General features: G+C 36.4%; 1 protein-coding gene across 1 annotated transcript in view; it reads left to right on the plus strand.

Moving 5' to 3' along the window:
• The window catches only part of LOC106881700 (cilia- and flagella-associated protein 119), a 12,840-nt gene extending 1,035 nt beyond the window's left edge, over positions 1-11,805 (plus strand). Inside the window, exons 2-8 of the mRNA XM_014932165.2 lie at positions 658-689; positions 2,016-2,081; positions 3,855-4,024; positions 6,707-6,777; positions 8,049-8,165; positions 10,486-10,543; positions 11,658-11,805. Of these exons, the coding sequence (XP_014787651.1) occupies positions 658-689; positions 2,016-2,081; positions 3,855-4,024; positions 6,707-6,777; positions 8,049-8,165; positions 10,486-10,543; positions 11,658-11,779 (636 nt within the window). The 3' untranslated portion in view covers positions 11,780-11,805. The remainder of the gene's footprint in view (positions 1-657; positions 690-2,015; positions 2,082-3,854; positions 4,025-6,706; positions 6,778-8,048; positions 8,166-10,485; positions 10,544-11,657) is intronic.
• Positions 11,806-14,389: the final 2,584 nt, after the last annotated feature.

The following is a 14,389-nucleotide window of genomic DNA, read 5'->3' on the forward strand; positions in this document are numbered from 1 at the left end:
CATTTAAAATAACACACAAAATCCGTTAGATTCACTTCAACATTTAAATTTAATTTGTCAAAATATTTTCGTCGCTTTGAGACCGCGACCTGTTCACTGACAAAATTCTGTGCTTCACATGGGAAAATCATCTAAAAATATATATATAGAACATATTAAAACAAGAGAAACAGTTATAGGTAATTATGAAAGATATGAATTCTGTTTCATCCACTGTTGAGGTAGCAGTTGTTTTATTTTAAGTCAACCCTTATAGAGAAGATCTATTATAAAGGCACTTCTTTTCTTTCTCAAGACAATAGAGTTTCATTTGGAAGAAGTTTGGCTGCTATTTCTAGCAGATCGTGCTGATATGCAATAACCATCACTGCAACATGCTAATAGTTAACATACAGAGCTGTCAATGATTTGGCTTTTCTATGGTTTAGAAATGTCAATGATTTGGAAATGTTAATGGAAACAGTTTAAGTCTACCTTATTCATGCAAGCGTTTAAGCTAAACACAAACTATATCAATCAGAGAGAGCCTACAGCTTATACAGGTATTGTTTTTCTAACTATTATTAAATAAATAAAAAGTTATAATTTCTAATTATGTTTAAATTTTGAAATAAGTAACTATCTAGTTAAGTACATTACCATTTTAATTTTTTTCAGCCTCAATCTCACACTGCTACGATTGTTGTTTGGTAAGTTTGTTATAATCAGCATTTAATTTAAGTATGTTTTATCCAATTATTGCAACAGAACAGGCAGTGTCTGCAACATCCCCATAGACATTTAAATACATCAACAAAACCCCAGAATGTTACTGGAACACCAATATATACATCCATGCAACATTACTACGGACAGCCACTACATCATTGATACATACAATCACAACATCACCAACACATGATTAATATGCCATCAATATACCACTAGTACACAGCACTATACCACCTATAAACATCTACTACAATTAGATTACTACACCATCAAATCACAGCCATTACACCAACATACACAGAGCCATTACAAGACTAACACACTAGCATGCTACTACACCACCAATACACATATTCACTACAACACCCTACAAACATCCAGACATTACACTAGAACATTAAGAGCTAACATGTGAGCTTCTATGTGATTGCTCAACATGCTAGAAGTAGCGGCCATATTTCCCTCAAATCACAACTAATTTTCTTAAAAATGAAAGGGTACATTGAATAATGTAGTACTGAATAAATTGTCTGAAAACAATATGCGATGAAGGGCTGGAATGTCTTTGGTCAGAGTTGTGCTTGATCAGAGCTTATCTGTAATGAACAACAAGAAAACCAAGAAGATCACCTGCTATACTCTATAGCAGTCAAAGGCAAACTGTGTCCTGTGGGCTTGCCTCTCATGAATTTACCTTGAATTTTTTTATTAGTGTAGCCTGCCTGATGATGAGTCAGGTTTCATGTAGCCCACTTCTTGAAAAAGGTTGCCTGTGCCTATTCTACAGAATGACATCAAGTATTTGAGATCATACTCATTATCATTTTGCATCCAATTTCCTATAATGGGATGGATTGAATGAATTTTCTAAGGCAATCCTTTACAACCAAATGTTCTTGTCAACCCATTTAGTTGCCACCTACAATGTTCAGGGATGCAGTGTATTTAGTATGAAACTGGGATATACATGGTAACAAGTATTCAAAATACATCTGACAGATATAATCCCTGAAAATATTCATAGTGAATAAATAGACACCACAGCATCTTGTTTTCACTAAACAATAGATATCTCTGATCATGTAATATCAAATAGTTGACTCCATTTATGCATTTTACAATACAAAAGAAATGTCATTATATCTAGAGTTATAAAAACTTAACTTTTACAATTTATTTAAATACTATTTTAGAAAAGTGTAATTATTTTTATAGAAATAATTCCACATGTGAGAGGAATGGTTAAAATTTGTTGAATAATATATTTAATTTTCCTATTGTTGTTTATATTAAAATAACCACAGGAATGATTTGGACTTAGAAAACTCTGAAAGTCTTTTGGAAGCCCCAACACTGAAAGATGTGAAAGAGTAAGTATCTATTGTTGAAAGTTGAATTTTATCATTCTGGCATTTCTGCAGATTCTTCTTTGGTAAAGGAACTAGACATATTGTTTGGTCACAGTGTTTCAAAGTGTTCACTTTAAAGTGGAATTGTTTTAGTATCTGTAAATAATTGTGGCTAGCGCAGGCATAAGGCCTTAAATTTGGGGAAAGGGTTTTAGTTGATACTGTTGATCCTAGTACTTGACTTTATTTTATCAACCTTGAAAAGATGTAAAGGCAAAGTCGACCCCAGCAGGATTTAAAATTAGAATGCAAAGAGATGGAAGAAAAACCATGAAGCATTTTGTCCAATGCTCTAATGATTCTGTCAATCTACCTCAGCTCTGAAAAAAAAAAAGTACAATCATTTTTAAATATAACAATATTTCTGATTCCATCATTGCTCTTTCTGTCTGTCTCTCTCTCCTTTTCTCTCTCTCTCTCCTTTTCTCTCTCTCTCTCCTTTTCTCTCTCTCTCTCTCTCTCCTTTTCTCTCTCTCTCTCTCCTTTTCTCTCTCTCTCTCTCACTTTTAAATCTACTGTAACAAACTATACTTTTCATGAACCAACAAATGAACATCTATGTGTAAGCTGATAAAGGAGCCTCTTTACATTTAGATGAATTGTTAGAAATAGTAGGCAAATCTTCCTCAAAGCACACCACACCTCAAATCTGAAATACTGAAGGATGCATTTGATAATTTAGTCATATATACACAACATCTGAATAAAAGCAGGATGCTCATAGTTAGTATATCTGTAACCATATGTCTCTGATGAAGGTTGATTAGAATTTAAATAAGAACATTAGTAGCTCTGGTCCAGTTAGCTGAATGAGACCTTAACTTAAGCACACTCATTGCACACAGTCATGTTACTTGTTGATCCTTCTCTGTTTCTCTTGTTAAACTAAACTATCCCCTCCATTACTAAACCTATGTCTGGAACATAGCAAAAGGTTATTACATAAAATAATGACAGAAGGATTTAATTTAGATATAAACCCTTTAAAACAGACAGTTTTGTATCATAACATCAGGAACAGACTCAAGTCCCAAACAGTTCCAAAACAGCTCCCAAGACTTTTTCCTGGTAAACTGAGTCTGTGACACCATTTTTGTACCCAGTCATACATTGCTTATAATTTATGTCATTTCAAATACTCATAAATATACTTGTAACTGTTGTTCTTTCTCTCATAAAACTCAATCTTTGTATCTTCTACCTTTTATCTTATACTTGCTTCCGTCATCAGACTGCGGCCATACTTTTGGATAAGATAGTATGTAGCTACGCTAAGTGGAGGCGCAATGGTCCAGTGGTTAGGGCAGCGGACCCGCGGTCGTGGGATCGCAGTTTTGATTCCCAGACCGAGTGTTGTGAGTGTTTATTGAGCGAAAACACCTAAAGCTCCACGAGGCTGTACTCTTCCACCACAACTTTCTCTCACTCTTACTTCCTGTTGTGCCTGTAATTCAAAGGGTCAGCCTTGTCACACTGTGTCACGCTGAATATCCCTGAGAACTACGTTAAGGGTACACGTGTCTGTGGAGTGCTCAGCCACTTGCACGTTAATTTCACGAGCAGGCTGTTCTGTTGATCGGATCAACTGGAACGCTTGACGTCGTAAGCGACGGAGTGCCAACACACAACAGCTATGCTAAAGTATTATCCCAGAGACAATATAACAGTTTTTGCAAACTTTTTTTTGACAATGATCAGATATTTCTTTTCCTTTCTCCTCTGTTTGTCTTTTAGGATCCTTGCTGAAATTTTTAAACTTTATAATTATGCAACAGTACAAAAAGAAGGGATTCTTCTAAATCTTTACACATATGCTGTACAATTTGCAAGAGAAGAAGACTTCACAAATGAACAGTTATCTGCCTATTTTTCAATTGTAAAACGTGTTCATGAAGTCTGTGTAGGTAAGTTTATCAAAGCAGGATCCTTGTTACCTTTAGTTTTTAACTCCATTTATCTTTATTATTGATTTTGTTTTTGATGTTGTTACTGTTGCTATTAATTATCCTTGTTCACCATACAGGGATGGCAATGGCATGTATAAGGGAAACAACAGTCTCAGCATGACAGATATGTTCAGGACTGCCATATAGCCTCTGTATCACATATGTTGAGGAATGTCTCACACGCGCACACATGCAGTCCAAGTACCACTGATATATTTAGGACCATTACACACAGTCTGAGTAATAATGATATCTTAGGGCTCACACACAGTTCTAGTATCATAGATATGCTAGGGACCATAACCCACACAAAGTCTCAGTACACAAATAAATTAAGGACCCCTCACTCACATAGACATATTAGGAATCATCACACACACACACACACACACAAATACGGTGGTGCTCCAGCATGACAGCAGCCACAAGGCTGAAATGTGTAAAAAAAAAGCAAATAAAGTAATATATATATATATATATATATATATATACACACAGGGTTGGCCAAAAGTCACCTGACATTAAATCAAAACCCATCTAATTCCAAGATTAAAACAAAAAAATTATTTTATATAAGACTTCACTAATAAATAGATAAATGTTTAAAATAAAAAACAGTGATTTTAACTCACAGCATTCAATTATTAAACATTCATAATTGGAATGAATAAATAAAATTGAATGTTAAGTATTTCTGGAATTTTGATTTACTGACTGGTGACTTTTGGCCAACCCTGTATAACAACAGATGGATAATTGTTCATATTCACTACAGCTGTTTCCAATGAGTTTTTTTTATTGATGAATAGAGATATTACATCATGTGAAAAAAAAAGAAAAAAACGTTTTCAGCAGGTGAATATACACAAATTACCCATTTAGAACATTGCAAGAGTCATCAGTTTGTGACACTTTATGTTTACCTGACTAGTAATAGTCAAATGAATCAAATATATATATATATATCAGTGCCCCTGGACTGGCTCTTGTGCGGGTGGCACATAAGATGTACCATCCTGAGCGTGACCATTGCCAGTACCGCCTGACTGGCCTTGTAGGATTTTCGAGCGAAATCGTTGCCAGTGCCCCTGGACTGGCTTTTGTGCGAGTGGCACATAAAAGACACCATTTCGAGCGTGGCCGTTTTCGTGCGGGTGACATGTAAAAGCACCCACTACACTCTCTGAGTGGTTGGCGTTAGGAAGGGCATCCAACTGTAGAAACTCTGCCAAATTAGATTGGAGCCTGGTGTAGCCATCCGGTTGCACCAGTCCTCAGTCAAATCGTCCAACCCATGCTAGCATGGAAAGCGGACGTTAAACGATGATGATGATGATGATGATGATATAAATACATACAATATACATTTAAACACATACGAGAGATGTCCATAATAGGACATCTAACCCGCTAGAAGGAGCAGTCAAACTCCAAACCACAATTAGGGATAGTTTCGAAAGCTCCTTCTAGTGGGTTAGATGTCGTATTATGGACATCTCTCTTATGTGTTTAAATGTACACTATATGTATTTATATCAATAATATATAGTCTACTGACTAGTTTTTTTCTTCTCGCTAGACCACTGGTAGCAAATAGAATTTCTAAAATTTTTTGCTACCCTGAAATTTATTAATATATATATATAGTGGGCGTAAAAGCACCCACTACACTCTTGGAGTGGTTGGCGTTAGGAAGGGCATCCAGCTGTAGAAACTCTGCCAAATCAGATTGGAGCCTGGTGTAGCCATCTAGTTCACCAGTCCTCAGTCAAATAGTCCAACCCATGCTAGCATGGAAAGCGGACGTTAAACGATGATGATGATGATGATGATGATATATACACACACACACACATACACACAGTCCTAATACTAGAGATATGATAGCAACTACCAATATATAAAATCTCATCTTTACAGATATTTTAAGGACCACCACACACATAGTCTTAGCTACACAGATTTGTTAGAAGCCATCATACACAGTTCCTGTACTGCAGAAACGTTAGCACGCCGGGCAAAATGCTAAGCGGTATTTCGTCTGCCGTTACGTTCTGAGTTCAAATTCCGCCAAAGTCGACTTTGCCTTTCGTCCTTTCGGGGTCGATAAATTAAGTACCAGTTACGCACTGGGGGTCGATGTAATCGACTTAATCCCTTTGTCTGTCCTTGTTTGTCCCCTCTATGTTTAGCCCCCTGTGGGCAATAAAGAAATAAGAAATGTTAGGGACTACCACATTCAGCATCACAGGTATGTTAGGGAGTATACATACAGGTATATTAGGTATTACCAGACACATCTCAGAAAAGAAAGGTGTGTTGGATAATGTAAAATTAGATGCATTATGCTTAGTTAAAAGAGTGGTTAATTGTGATTGGAACATCTTTGGTCACAGGCCTTCTAGTCTGTTCTGAGGCTAAGCAACATCTAGTGTAGTTTAATCAAAACCAACTAACACTTAAATTTCCTTTGACCAGAGATATCCCAGCATCAATCTTACCTTTGTCACATTATTGACAATAATCACGACAACAACAATAATTACAACATTTATTATTCAATATACCTATGTAAATTTGTCCTTTTAGCTGCCAAAGCATTGTATTTCATACAAATTCTATTTATTCTATCCTTTTCAGAAAGCCCATTTGGTAACTTGGAAGAAACGTTCACATATTTTAAAGACCTCCTTGTATCTCACAGTGTCTGTGTAAGTTAAACTCCCACCACATGTATGTCACATGGTCTATGACACTTTTTCTAATATATCTTACACTGTATATCAGTGATACTGTAACATGTATTTTGAGGGAGTGTAAGTTACTTGTCTTCTAATATATGACATACTGTTTATGTTACTTTCTCTAATATAAATCATACTATGACACTCTGTAAGATATCCTTGCACAATTTTTGACATTCCCTCTGTTACACATATCACAGTATCTGTGGAAGCTACACTCCCACATACACATGTCACACCGTCTATAATTCTCCCTTTAATATGTCTTGCACCATGCATAGGTGACACCATGACATATATTAGAGGGAGTGTAATTTACATGCCCTTTCATGTATGTTATCCATTTGTAATGCTTCATCATGCTGACTCTCTCTCTCTCTCCATTTATTTAGTTGCTCTTCCATTGAACTGACGAGAACCATCTAATTGTCCTAGGATTGTCAAACTTTGTATGTATCTAGATGGCTAGTTAATCCTCTTCATACACAAAAATGTCTTTGGCAATGTAAGCAGGAAATGCAGGCAACAGCTGGAAGTCTGAAGGCATTTTTCTTTCTAGTTTGCCTGCATTATTCAGCTCCATTCATTCTGTTCGGACACACATATCTAGGAGCCCTTAGGAACTGTTGCATGCTGTTCACATCTATCCAATGCTACTATCTCCCACTATTTATGATTGATGTTGAAATTCTTCTGTGTATCCTTCTCACGAGTGTTTACTATGCTGGAGTCATTGAAGCCCAGTTTGTTTGAAAACCACTAGTCTGACATACAAGCTATATAACCTTCCCAGTGCATTTCTGACTGCATCAAAGGCATGTGGATGTTGGGCAGTTCAGCAAGAGTACCACTGTGTTAGAACTCTTGTCCTGTCACTTAAGGTTGTTTAACCCCAGGTAAATACTGATCCAGGACATATATGATCAAAGGTATTTCAATTAATAAGATATAAGGTATCTCTTACATTATCCAATGTGCTCTCCATTTTCTAAGATAGTAGGGTAAAATTTGAGTGACATTTAGTTTCTAATTCTAGCAGTTTTTGTAACCCTGTTGAGGCTGTCTTACTATCTTAATAAAGGCAGGACACATTGGCTAATGTAACTCTAGATACTTCTTGACTGGATAATGGACAGAATGGTCACAAATGAAACACCTTTGATCTCTACTGGATCACATCTGATCTGAACTAAACAACACCATCTGGTCACCACCCTTTAATTGGTTTCTATTTCTAGCGTCCACCATTCAGCATCGAACTGTTTTCATCAGAAGAAATAAAGAAGATCTCCGACCATGTGATTAAAACATATTTTAGACATTTTAAGCTCTATAAGTTTGCATTCACTCAACAGGTAAGTCTATCTCATCTATATATAAGCTGCTTTCTTTACTGTTCCCTTCTAAGATCTTCAGACTCCCTCCCTACCCTGTGTCCCTGTTTTATTTTGAATTAATTTGGATTTTGTGTTTGTCCCACCTATGCCAGCATGGAAGGCAGACATTAAATGGTCATGATGTTGTCACCTTTGTCATTCTTGACCAGAATTATTCATTGAAGTAATTAATATTTTCTTGTCTTTATGCGGTGAGCTGGCAGAAACGTTAGCACACCGGGCGAAATGCTTAGCGGTATTTCATCTGTCTTTACATTTTGAGTTCAAATTTTGTCAAGGTTGACTTTGCTTTTCATCCTTTCAGGGTCGATAAATTAAGTGCCAGTTGCATACTGAGGTCAATCTAATTGACTAGCCCCCTCCCCTAAAATTTCGGGCCTTGTGCCTGGAGTAGAAAAGAATATTTTCTTGTCTTTCTTGAGATAATCTATTATTTAATTTTTTTAAATCAATACTTTAAATATGTTAACAAGATAGTACATGTAATATATTGTATATCTGTCACAGAGTATACATAGTAGAATAGATATCTACCGTAGTGTATGCCTAGTGTTGTGTATATGCAGTGTAGTGCATTGAAGTTTGTGAATATTCAGGTCAGTGTGTATTTAATGTAGTGTACAAAGACGTCTCAAAAATAAATAGACACTCCTCATTATGCCATTTGATTTGTGCAGACACCACCTGGTTCTTCAAACTTGTTAAATACATTATGCACAAATCATGTTTTCTAAATTTTAGATTAAGTATTTAAATGCATCAAATGACATTTTATTTCCAAAAGTGAACCCTTCAAAAATAATGGTGTCTATTTACTTATAAGATGTCTGTGTATATCTAGCAAAGTCTTTATCTAATGTAGAATATTTCTAACATTCATCTAAAGCAGTGTATGACTGCTGTAATGTATATCTGATGTAGTGTATATTTAGTGTAGTATAAATCTTTTTGCAGTATGCATCTAGAATAGTGTCTATCTAAATCTAGTGCATTTTTAGTGTACTGTATATTTATTATAGTATATATATATATATACACACTTCATTCCATAATGGCTACCTCTGAAGAGCGCAGGGTTACATAATCAGACTGATATCTAACACTTCTCGGAACTCCTAGCCTGAAACCAATTGGTAAGATCAGCCATAATGGACACACACACACACACACACACACACACACACACGCACACACACACACACACACATGTATATACTACCTTTCTTATGTATTTAATATATCCTTGAAAGTAAGGTGGTGAGCTGGCAGAATCGTTAACAATGCTGGGCAAAATGCTTAGTGGCGTTTTGTTCATCTTCACATTCTGAGTTCAAATTCTACCAAGGTCAACTTTGCCTTTCATCTTTTCCAGAGCTAATTAAATAAGTACCAATTGAACACTAGGGCTGATCTAATTGACTTGCCTCCTCCTGCACAACTGCTGGTCTTGTAAGGTTGGTAGGGTGTCTTTTTTGTGTATCAGGAGATACACTGTCCAATGTGTCCGTTCATTTTTCTTATTGTTTTTTTTTTTTTAAAGCATTTGCTCATTACAAGGTCCTTAGATCACTGAAAACGTAAGAGCTACTAGAATAAAATGGACACTAGACAGAAGTCAATAGGTGATGATGTACATTATACTTAAAAGACTGGAGGTCACATTGAAGAGGAAAAAAAAATCTGGGGAAGGGAATTCCAAAGTTCAGAGGTGCGAGGGAAGAAACTGGTACTGTAAAGTGCTTTACGGCACTTAGGAGGTTGCACAGTATATTGATGAGATTTGGTTACTATTTCTTGTGGCTTTAACGCTATGAAATGGATACTTTTTTTTCATAGAACAACTTAATTGTGGACTAAACTCTTTTTCGTTTCATTTTGTTATGGAATATGACCTTGACCTCTTTAAATTCACTTTAATATTTTTATTACTTTCTTTTTTACCATCTCATTTTATTCCATTTTAATAGCTCTTTTATTGTTAACACATTCAGTATATTTTATTGCCACCCTACTATCTTGTATTTCATTTAAATCTTTTATCAATTATTTTATTGCTGTTTTTTTAATTTTCAATCTTAAATATGTGTGTGTGTGTGTATTAAGTTTACATGGCATTAATGCCATTTCCTCTTTCCCTTAACTCTCCGCCAGTTGTGGTTTGTGGGTCCTGTTTGGGTTGATCTGGAGTAAAGGGAAATATATGTGTATTTCTTTATACATTAACCAATTAATCTATTTATTTATAATATGGACTGTCAAAAAACTTTACCAATGTCAGGTGCGGCTTGATTTAGTTTTGAACTACACTGGACCATCAGATTCCGATGCAAGCCAAGGTAAGTGATAATGGTGATGGCAATAATGTAATACTGGAGGGGTGATGGTGTTATGGTAGTAGTATAGCAAAGGTTTTCTTTTGGTCTGGAGATACTGTGATTGTTTCAATTTGTTGCTTAATGTACGATTTGATGGCATTTGTATACATTTTCACTGCTGTAAAATGATTCTACAGATCCATACATTTGCACAAATTATACTACGTTCACAATGCCTTGAAATTAATCATGAAATGATATTTTTCATACATTTATCTTTTATCTTTTACTTGTTTCAGTCATTAGACTGTGACTAAGTCTTGAAGAATTCATTTTTTAGTTGAATGAATCAACCACAATACTTTTTTCTTTAGCCTGGTATTTATTCTATTAGTTGTTTTTGCTGGACTGCTAAGTTGCAGGAACATAAACACACCAACACCGGTTGTCAAGCAGTGGTGGGGCACACACAGACACAGACACACACACATATATATATATATATATCCAATTTCTCTCTACCAAGTCCACTCACAAGGCTTTGGTCAGTCTGAGGTTATAGTAGAAGACTCTTGCCCAAGGTGCCATGCAGTGGGACTGAGCCCAGAACCATGTGGTTTGGAAGCAACTGTGCCTATGGCCATGCTTACCATAAGCCTCAGAATTTATTTCACCTCATGACACACAGATTTATGTTATTTTATAAATTTCATTAATTCAGTTTTTTGCCAATGCAAATTATCAGTTTCCTTAGACTCTAGTTAATAATAGAAGTGGTTGTCATTGTGAAATGTATAAGAATTATATATACTTAAGAATGGTCAATGTTATGATTCTCTATTTTTTGAATGCTCACAAATACCATATCCTACTGTTTTGTGACCATGCAAGCAAGCAATACTATTCCTATAACTTCTTACAATGTCAAGTTATCTCTTTTGGCATATGATGATGAATGATGTCAAAAAGAAAACAAAAATAGGCATAACTAAAAATTTAATTGAGTGTAGGTTAAATAATATCTGTAAGGTGTTTCTTTGGAGGAAATAGAAGTGAATCAAATAAAAAGCTGCTGTCTTCCTGAAAAATTCTTTATTATTTTTTTTTATTTTTCTTTTGTAAATTTCCAATGAAGAAATACAAATTGAGTCTGAGAAGGAGGAAAAAGAAAAATCTGAGTCTGAAGAATCTCAAGAAGAAATAATTATAAATGCTGAGAAAGAAGTAGAGATGCCCCCTGAATCTGTAAAAGGTTAGTTAGCAGATACCTTAAATCATCATCATCATCGTTTAACGTCCGCTTTCCATGCTAGCATGGGTTGGACGATTTGACTGAGGACTGGTGAAACCGGATGGCAACACCAGGCTCCAATCTGATTTGGCAGAGTTTCTACAGCTGGATGCCCTTCCTAACACCAACCACTCAGAGAGTGTAGAGGGTGCTTTTACGTGTCACCTGTACGAAGGCCAGTCAGGCGGTACTGGCAACGGCCACGCTCAAAATGGTGTATTTTATGTGCTACTCGCACAAGAGCCAGTCCAGGGGCACTGGCAACGATCTCGCTCGAAAATCCTACGAAGGCCAGTCAGGCGGTACTGGCAACGGCCACGCTCAAAATGGTGTATTTTATGTGCCACTCGCACAAGAGCCAGTCCAGGGGCACTGGCAACGATCTCACTCGAAAATCCTACGAAGGCCAGTCAGGCGGTACTGGCAACGGCCATGCTCAAAATGGTGTATTTTATATGCCACTCACACAAGAGCCAGTCCAGGGGCACTGGCAACGATCTCACTCGAAAATCCTACGAAGGCCAGTCAGGCGGTACTGGCAACAGATAAAGATAATAAATTTTCTAGGTTATTAACCTTATATCATCACAAATATGTATGATGTTTATACCTACTCTACATGTTCATTGGTTTAATTTCTGATGATCATCAGGTGTCTTATTCTTAATATACATTCAAGGTCCAAACTATGTTTGCACTGTAATAGGTACATTTTTATCCACTAAGCTACAACTATAACTTTATCAGCTGAAGCATCATTATCATCATAACATGGTATTATAGATGAAAATTCATGAAGAGACAGTCTAACTATTTTTTCTGCTTGTTCTTTTAAACCACATGTGGCTCTGCTACTATGTAGTACTCCTTATTCATATTGTTTCTTCATTGATAACCTTATATTGCTGAAGGAGTTTAAAGTGATTATAATTTGAGTTCCAACCTTTTATGGTAATTTGTGGTAACATTTAGTGCATCTGCATCTATCCGTCCCTTTATCTATCTTACATTTTATCTATCCACCTGCATGCATGCATGTATGTATGTATGTATGTACGTGCATGCATACATACACACACCAGACATGTACATACGTACGTATGTACATACATACATACATTGTTGTTGTTGGCACTCTGTCGCTTACTACGTCAAGGGTTCCAGTTGATCCGATCAACAGAACAGCCTGCTCGTGAAATTAATGTGCAAGTGACTGAACACTCCACAGACACGTGTACCCTTAACGTAGTTCTTGGGGATGTTCAGCGTGACACAGTGTGACAAGGCTGACCCTTTGAATTACAGGCACAACAGAAACAGGAAGTAAGAGTGAGAGAAAGCTGTGGTGAAAGAGTACAGCAGGGTTCACCACCATCCCCTGCTGGAACCTCGTGGAGCTTTTTAGGAGTTTTCGCTCAATAAACACTCACAACGCCCGGTCTGGGAATTGAAACCGCGATCTTATGACCGCGAGTCCACTGCCCTAACCAATGTGCCATTGCGCCTCCACACATACATACATACATATGTATCATGGATAGAAGTCTAATCAAAGCATGTTTCTGTTTTCCCCAGCTAGAAAGGAAAGAATATAAGGTGTTAGCAAATTTTGTGTGCAAGGGATGCATGAGGAAAATTCATCTTCATAGTATTCAGTCCTATTAAGTAAGAGTACTTAAAGTGAGAAGGGAGACAGAAATTGTCCAAATAAATTCATAGAGTTCTCGAGAAGGTCAATGCTTGCTGGAAAGCTTACAGTGTTTCAGCTTGACAACCTTTCAATGTAGTTCATATTACTAGAATCCATTCAGTCCATTCAGATAATACCTAAAAGACAACAGAATTCAACTTTTTTTTACTTGCCTTCTTTCCTCATCCAGTCTATATTCTCCCTTGTACCTTGTGAGTATACTGTAGCATCCTGTCACCAGCACCTTTATCTTCCTTCCAGTGACTCTCATTCACCCTTGCATAATGTAGGGGAAGCCATGTATCTCCTTTATAGTAAGACGCCTACACTTTTCCTTCTATCATATTTTAGCCTTGAACATCTTGCATAAAGCAGCCATCTATCCCTCTCTCAAATACATGCCCACTCAGATGAGCAAGTTTTTTTCATTCCCATTCTTTATTTTGTCTTATAAGTTATTTGGTGATCTCAGTAGTGCCAGTGTCATGAAAAAAAAAAAAATAGCACCCAGTACATACTGTAAAGTGGTTGGCGTTAGGAAAGGAATCCAGCCATAGAACCCATGCCAAAGCTGACATTGGGGTCTGCTGCAGTGCAATGGCATGTCAGAGCCTGTCAAACCATCCAACCCATGACAGCATGGAAAATAGACATTAAATGATGATGATGATGATGAAATTTGAGAGAAAATAAAGGTTTGAATCAGTATGTATAGACATCTTTTAGAATATAGAGACATGAACTTCTTTGATGTTGGCTGAGATAGCAAATGATTCTATAAGTTGTAATTATTTAACTAATCAGAACCAGTTTTAATCATGATGCTCACTGGGTTCTGACTCTGAATGCATGCTAGTGATAATATATATATATATATATATATATA

Source organism: Octopus bimaculoides, chromosome 9 (genome assembly GCF_001194135.2).
Source record: "Octopus bimaculoides isolate UCB-OBI-ISO-001 chromosome 9, ASM119413v2, whole genome shotgun sequence".
NCBI lineage: Eukaryota > Metazoa > Mollusca > Cephalopoda > Octopoda > Octopodidae > Octopus > Octopus bimaculoides.